The following is a 7,925-nucleotide window of genomic DNA, read 5'->3' on the forward strand; positions in this document are numbered from 1 at the left end:
CAGCGCCGGGCCACGCCCACAGCGCGCGCGCGCGGCACCGCCCACGGGGGGCGTGGCCCGGCGCAGGGCTGTGTCAAAACCCGACTATGGCAAACCTGAGGGCCGGCGCCTTGAAAGTAAAACTACCAACGGCAACAAACACCGCTTCAGGATAGTCTGTTTTATTTTCATTCGGTCAAGAGACCTGCCATGCACCTTTCTAAAGCTAATAATCACGTGCCAAGCCAAAAGTAAAAATATTTTAACACATTACACGCATAAAAATATGGTCAAGTTTCTTCAAGCAAAAACTGAAAACACAACTGTCAATGCAAAACCAGATGTAGAATACTGCTTAGCTGACTATTCAATGGCATGAACTCAATGCTTCCACTTTACGTGCATTTTCCCTAGTGGTGTCATATTTTGCTACGTGGGACAGCACCTACACGTTGCGTCTAGGGCTGGATGCTCTGCTTCACTAATCAGCATATAGCACAGTCACAAGTGGCTGTTACAATCAAGAACTACAAACTTTTCACTGTTTAAAGTTATACACAATACTTTAATAAAAAAAGGTTAAAAAAAAAAAACCACCAAAGAGTGACTTAACTAACTTTTCCAGTCTGAGCTTTCCACCGGGGGCAGAGCAGGGTCATGCATCTTGTCTGAGCTCTGCAGACTGCTGGTGCCCAGGGAGGGAGGACAGACATGACAGGGCCTTGGTTTAAACCAAATTTTACAAAAAAGCTTATGTGGATATATGGATTATTCTTCTGGTGTTACTGCTGCCTTTCAGAGGGAGATGAGCACCCAGGACAGGACAGCTACGAAGCAGCTCTTCAGGTAGTTTCACCAGTTACGCTACCTGTTCAAACATTCATTGTGTGCCAAGAATTAAATTTCACTTCAAAGAGTTGCATGGCCACGTTCTGAGTCTCTTGAGAGAACAACAACTGCCAGAAAGGTTACATTTTCAAATTCCTAAAGTGAGATTAATATGCATTATGAAAGCAATCAAGTTTAGTACATTGATTACATACACTATATAAGATTAAACAGCATCTCTCCTGAATCACAGCAAATAGACATCATCTTCAAGCTGTAGAACAATTGCCTTCAAAGATGGATCTTCTGCCCAGTTAACTCTGCTTGCAATTATGATACTCTGTAAGAAGGAATTATTGGTTAAAAAAAGCCCTTAAAAAGGATTATTCCTAGTAAAACCTCTCAAAAGCTGTCCATTTTTTAATTTGGAAGCCCTTGAAATTCACAGCAGTGTTTGAAGTAGGCGGGATGAAGGGAAAGAGGAGGAAGGGAAGTATTGTTTTAGATCCTATTGTCAATACATAGGCAACAAAAACCCAAAAGCAGTGCTTTGAATTTCCTAGAGGATATTTTTTTTGTTTTTTAAACACATGGAATAAAGTTTGCCACAAACACAAGATAACACAATTAATGTTCTCACCCTGCCAATCTGGATTGAAAATGGGAATTACTAAATTTAACCAAAGAAGATTTGCTCTACTCACAGCTCAGAAGATTTCAGGAATACAAAACCAGAAGATAATTCTAGGAATCTAATCTAAAACCCACTAAAATGTTTAATTTCTCAATTTGAGATATAACATTGTTACCAATGCAAATTAGTAGTAGACATAACAGGTAATATGAAAACCCGTGGCTCACTTTCTGTCCTTGAAATTCTCCGATCATTCAAATTCATGACATGGTTATATCCTGTGTTCTACCTGAAGGCATCCAATATGTTCTCTCTTTTCCCCAGTCTATATTTTTTAAATAAACTTGTGTGCACTGAACGGGATTTCATAACCCATTTGCAGATAAACTCAAGAGTACTGCAATTGCAATTTACCATTCACTGTGCCTCCCATCTTTCTACTTTAGTCACTGATCTGTGGACCCAGGTGAAGGAAGCCAGGACAAGTCACACAGTGAGATGCAGAGTACCAGACTGCAGCACAGCGTATGTGAGCTTTAGTTGAGCCCCTTGGAGCAGAAGATGCTGCAGGAGGCCCTTCCACCCACCCCAAATCATGAGGTTTTCTTCCTCACTTTGCATGACTTCACACTCCACATGACCTGCCAGCCAGCTGCATGGATACACGCTCGTCAGCAGCCTCTGATATGTGGGTAACCAAAAGGTTGAAGGCTACGCCACTGAAAGTATTTGGAGATTGGCCATGGCTGCAGGCCAAGGCTTTCACAAGGCTGCAGTGGGCGATGCAAACAGAGAAGCACATGTGGTCAGAAAGGGGAAAGACTGAGAGCAGCAGCCTGGCTTGCTGGTATCATGGGATTAAGACCTACTTATTTTTCCGAACCATAAGATGGGGAAACTGATCTGGAGGGGTATAGGGGTGACAGTGTAAGGAAATACAGCCGCTTCTGTGACAGATATTCTTTGAGAAAATGGATTATTTTTGTACCTTTAAGGGAACAAAGGAATAAAGATAGACAGACCATCTCTAAACTCTGTAAAAATTATTCCAAAGAAGTTTGTGACGATTTCATGCTTTTAGCTTTTAAAGCAATAGTTTTCCTTTCATACAGCAGTTTTTCCATCACCCTAGTTACTTAAAGATTTTCAAAAACACATTTTTGTTCGAAGCTACATTTACCATACACTATGTTATCTTGACTGTAACGCAAAACTGCAAACTTGCTACTAAAACCTACAACACATTACCTGAAATACATTTTTAATTACTGTAGTCATCTGTATCTCTTTTTCCAAATTATTACGTATCACCTCCAGTGTTTCGATCATGTTCACACTTGCTTGTTCCTCCTTTTGTTTTTTCATTATGGTATGAACTTGCAGTAGTTTCTCTCTTCCAGCTGTTTTTAGTGCTGTTCCATTATCAGGAAAATGAAGTGTTAAGAAGTAGTTAGGTGAGCCATAGAACTAAAGATATGCTTTTTTTCCCTCAGAGACATCTAAGGCACTTCCACTGCAATAACCCTAACTTCACACTCTGTCCCTTCCCTCCAACACACCTCAAGATAATTCTTTCACCCAAGAGACAGCAAGGGCTGTGGCTATGTGGTGTCAAAGCACATTGATCCCTGGCTGCTAGCAAAACCGAAAGTACTTCGTATGCTCTTTGCATTTCCATCAGACACAGACTGTAATTTGAACATCTGCCCTACACCCTGTCGTCAGTTGTCACAACTTGTATAGTCAGTGGTGTTTAAGACCCTTTCCCCTTTTTCAAATTTGATTGAAACAAAATTCTGAAGTCATACAAGGGACATATGGACAACACCAGTGACTATTACTAGTTTTTTATAGGAAACCAGGCTAAAAACTAGACTGAATAAGATCAGTTAGGGACAGTTTATACATTGAAAGAATGCTGACAGAGCATTCCTTCCTTTATTTCCAAAGACAAAATGTTCATAGGATGTTCATTTTCCTATGAAGACAGGTATTTCATTGTCTGTGTTCATTACTGTCAACTTATACACCACTTCCTATGCATGAAACAAAAACCAGTTAAAACTGTTGGCAAACCTGGTCATATGACATTAGGAGCATTCAAAAAACATATTTACCTTATTAAGTTCTGAAGATTGACTTCGCATCTAAATTTGACCCACTCTTAACAAGCTTACTGAATACCAACATATATACTATTATGAGAGTTCTTTGTAAGTAAATCCCCTCCCCTATTCTGCAAGCATTTCATAAAGGTACAGTCTGACAAAAAATAAAATCCTTTAGGTGTTGTAGGACTTATTAAATTACTAAATGGTGTGTCATTTTCTGGGGAGCTTCCACTAAATAAACCACCACCACACGCTTTCTGAGTTTCTTGCATCTCATTCTAACATGTCAGTCTCATGCTCAAGTAGACAACACACCAGCTCATTTGTAGAGTACTTCCTACTCTTTTCAGAAGTTTTGTAACTGTGTTGAGAGTTTTGCAGTTACTTCAGATGTAAATTAATATTGCTACAAGGACTTTAAAGAATGAACTACCTTCAAATATAAAACAAAGTCAATACAGCTAACACTTACTGAGTCTTTTCCTTCTAATGTCAATCAATTTCTGCTCATTCTCACGTGCTTGCTGAAAGAAAAAAAAAAAAGTATCTCCTAAACTCTTGGCTCCAAAAAGTACTTAAAGATGCTAATTCAATCCACAAAAGCAGTTAAGGGCGGCTCTAGAAGCAGACTTTCTTACATACTCACTTTAAGTAATCATTTTGGTAATTTTACTATTAGTAGAAACCTCACCCTTTGGGCCACACATTTAGCTTCAAATTACTTGTGTGATCCTGTTACTTTCAAATTGTACTCCTGCTCATGTTAAGGTTGGTAGACCTGCACGACTGCAACAGAAACTACAACTGCCACTTACCTGCTGACATTTAATTATTCTCTGGCTGAGCGCTACTATGCGTTTCACAGTTTCCGTGATCAGTCTAAGGAAGAAAACACAGTTGCATACTTTAAGATAATTAATATGAGTCACCAGCATAAATATGTTAATCAAGGTTATTTGGATTAAACAAAAAAAATCCCCATTTCCCCTAACACCAAAATAAAGTATACTTTTTTTTTTTTTTTGACACACTGAACCTTTCATAATTCCTAATACCTTCCAAGTATTGTTGTGGGGGCCAAAGAGTGTCCTTACTTCCCTCTCAGTTTCCATAATGTTTCAGTTAAGTCTGTTTAACATTTCAAATCACAGAGCCTGGAAGGCATCAAGGAAGCCTAGCCACCTGAGAATGGCTAAGAACTGAAGCTCCTGAATTCTGGCATACGGCAGGGACATCATGGAGATGCAATGTTTTCAACTGTATTTCTGACAGAAATTAAATTTCTCATATAACACTTCACATGCACGCACCCATTAATACTGGGCAGGAAATCAAAAGCTAATTTTAAACATCTTTGAAACTTTCAGTTCTTTTTCAAAGACATTAAGCTCCTACGTGATTAATTAATGAAGGCAGCAAAGCAAAGGCAAGGCTCTGTTACAAGCCTGTAATATGTGCTCAGCTATTATAAATGCAGGTAACTCACACATTAAAGACAAAAACCTCTTAACTACAAACAGTTCTCAATAGTCAATCAAAAATTATGATCTCTTTAACCAAAGGTTGGTTAATTCAGATCCCAAATGTAAATCTACCCTGGGTATAAGAGGTCTGATCATGCTGACTCTAGCCAGAAGGTGGACAGTATATCATTCAGTCAAAACTAGAAGAAGGAAGCATGCTTTTAAAAAAGGTACAATGAAGTAATGCAGAAACGTGTCACATTAAACTGTGTAAAGTCCATTCCTTTCTAGCCATCCTTTACCCAAGAACACCTTACCGTGAGTCGTCATCATCATTTTGCTTCATTTTGTTTCTCAGGGCAAACGTAAGTTGGATCCTGCATAGTGTGGGGAAGAAACATATAACTGATAAGAACTGCTAAGAAACTGAGAGAAGTAGATTTAGCTAAGTAACAGAAGAGGTATTTCCAAGGTTCCATGTATGTCCACTTTCACATTGGGATTATATGTATGAAATACTCAGTACCTTTTAAATATCACACTTCTTAAATAATGGGGCTTAACTCTCAGGACAAGAAAGGCGTATCAATGATTATTTGCGAGAGTGACAACTCCCTCCTCTCTTGCCAAACATACCCGGACACCATTAAACCCAGAGTCTGCAGAAAGGAAGCTGGGCAAAGGCGGGAATTCAAATGAACTGCCATGTAACACAGGAGACGTATAACACCTATCAACTTCCACCTTTTCATATGCATTGGCAAAATACTGCCAAGAAATATGTTTTCTGATTTATACAGTAAGACTTTCACAATTTTGCAGGAAACTTTGGTTTTACACATTTCAACTTGTAATTTTTTTTTGTTCTCTAGAGTATCTCCATCTGCATTCTTACTGGTTAGATGGTACTAAAATCTCTCATGTTTGTAGCACACACCATACCACTTTGAAATCCTATTTTAATCAGAATAATGTATATGTGCACGTATGTGCGCACACATAAACAAACAGAAAACCTCCAAATAAACAAGAAGAAAATTCTACCTTTGCAAGGCTAACGTCTTGTTCTGTAAAGAGACGGTTACTTCCTCCATACGTCTTTCCCAATCTTCTATGTCCCTGAAAGGAAAAAAAAAACCCACCCAAATACCACAACCCCAAACAGTGTGAAGATAACAAAAAACTTAAAAGCAATGTCACACTTTTAACTTGCTCTCTACATGTCTAAAGCAAGAATTTTTCTTATAAACCACAAATTATTAAGGTCAAGAGTATTTCAGCCTGTGGAACTATGTTAGTGAATTCTAGCCATCACAAGAAAGACTGCAAGTTTAGAAGACACATCAGATACAGAACTACATTAGGAGACTGAGTAAAATATTTCTTCCCCTATATAGAACATGGACCTGTTGGAGCAAGTCCAGAGGAGGGCCACGAAGATGATCAGAGGAATGAAACACCTCTTCTGTGAAAACAGGCTGAGAGAGTTGGGCTTGTTCAGCCTGGAGAAGAGAAGGCTCCGAGGAGGCCTTATAGCAGCCTTCCAGTACATAAAGGGGGCCTACAGGAAAGCTACAGAGGGACTTTTTACAAAGGCATGTAGTGATAGGACAAGGGGTAATGGCATTAAACTGAAAGAGGGTAGGTTTAGATTACACATAAGGAAGAAATTCTTCACTGTGAGGGTGGTGAGGCATGGGAAAAGGTTGCCCAGAGAAGTTGTTGATGCCCCCTCCCTGGAAGTGTTCAAGGCCAGGTTGGATGGGGCTTTGAGCAACCTGGTCTAGTGGAAGGTGTCCTTGCCCATGGCAGGGAGGGGGGAACTAGATGATGTTTAAGGTCCCTTCCAACCCAAACCGTTCTATGATTCTCTTCATTTCCTTTATTTTCACTGGACTCCTACAAAGTACTGATTGTTAATCCAGAGATTTACTAAGAAGGAATAACTAGAAGAGAACGTCCAAGCTCAGTTCTTAACCCTTCTCCTCTTTACTTTAAAATACATAAAAAGCTTGAAGTTACGCAATGACATACTTCTTGATTTTGTTTTGGTTCTTGACGTAATCACAGCAAATTACTTGACCTGCAAAGAAAGAACGTCACTAAAAAAAGCACAACAGAGACTTCTAAATACTATCTACAGAGCATAAAGGATTAGCAGTTTGATGGCTATACTAACAAGGTATTTCTTATTCCTACCTCCAAGCCTTATCATCTCTTCTGCTCTTAGTGAGACTACACTGTCGATCAGCTGCAGCAGAGAAATAATTAGGCCTTAAAATATTTCCATTTAGCATGTTTTAGACATGCCAGAGCTGGCTCACAGCACTGCTCTATATATGCAGCTGGCTGGTTCAGTGGAAGAAGGCGTAAATAACGGAAACAAGAAGAAACACTTTAAATCAGTATTGCTGCCAAACACTTTGGCGGACTTTTGGTACGACTTCATCCCTGGTAATCAGATTCCTGAAAACCACAGTCACGTGTCAGAGTCCTGAGTCTAAAGCGAAAACCTGAGAGGAGAAAGGGCAGTGGATAACAGTCATGAGGCAGTTTTGTAAGCATGCCAACAGGTCTCCAAGAGCCGTCTAGAAAATGCAGTAAGATGCTCGGCCAAGAAAAGTATTTCACTACTATGAGGAGCGCTTTTGATAAATAACTTTTAAGAATACACCTGTCAGCCACGCCACATGCTGTATTACTGTAACATCACATTAGGAGGAAGCGCCGGGGGCGGTCGGGGGGAGTCAGAGCAGGGAGAGGCTTACGGGCATCAGCCGCCGTGCTGTACTCCGCGAGCTGCTGCTTGATCTGGTCCCTCAGCCTGGAGCAGGAGCAGAAGCAAAGCGACACCGGTCAGGCCCCGCACGGCGGGCGCTGCGGGGGCCCGGCCGCAGCCGCCGCCCCTCA

General features: G+C 40.3%; 1 protein-coding gene across 1 annotated transcript in view; it reads right to left on the reverse strand.

Moving 5' to 3' along the window:
- The window catches only part of MRPS36 (mitochondrial ribosomal protein S36), a 13,706-nt gene that overhangs the window by 4,811 nt on the left and 970 nt on the right, over positions 1 to 7,925 (reverse strand). Inside the window, exons 3-7 of the mRNA XM_010580586.1 lie at positions 7,784 to 7,839; positions 7,038 to 7,098; positions 6,060 to 6,134; positions 5,333 to 5,392; positions 4,368 to 4,431 (exon numbers count right to left, since the gene is read on the reverse strand). Coding sequence (XP_010578888.1) covers positions 4,368 to 4,431; positions 5,333 to 5,392; positions 6,060 to 6,134; positions 7,038 to 7,098; positions 7,784 to 7,839 — 316 coding nt within the window. The remainder of the gene's footprint in view (positions 1 to 4,367; positions 4,432 to 5,332; positions 5,393 to 6,059; positions 6,135 to 7,037; positions 7,099 to 7,783; positions 7,840 to 7,925) is intronic.

The sequence above is a fragment of the Haliaeetus leucocephalus genome, unplaced genomic scaffold (genome assembly GCF_000737465.1).
Source record: "Haliaeetus leucocephalus isolate CR32 unplaced genomic scaffold, Haliaeetus_leucocephalus-4.0 Scaffold722, whole genome shotgun sequence".
In the NCBI taxonomy this organism is placed as follows: Eukaryota; Metazoa; Chordata; class Aves; order Accipitriformes; family Accipitridae; genus Haliaeetus; species Haliaeetus leucocephalus.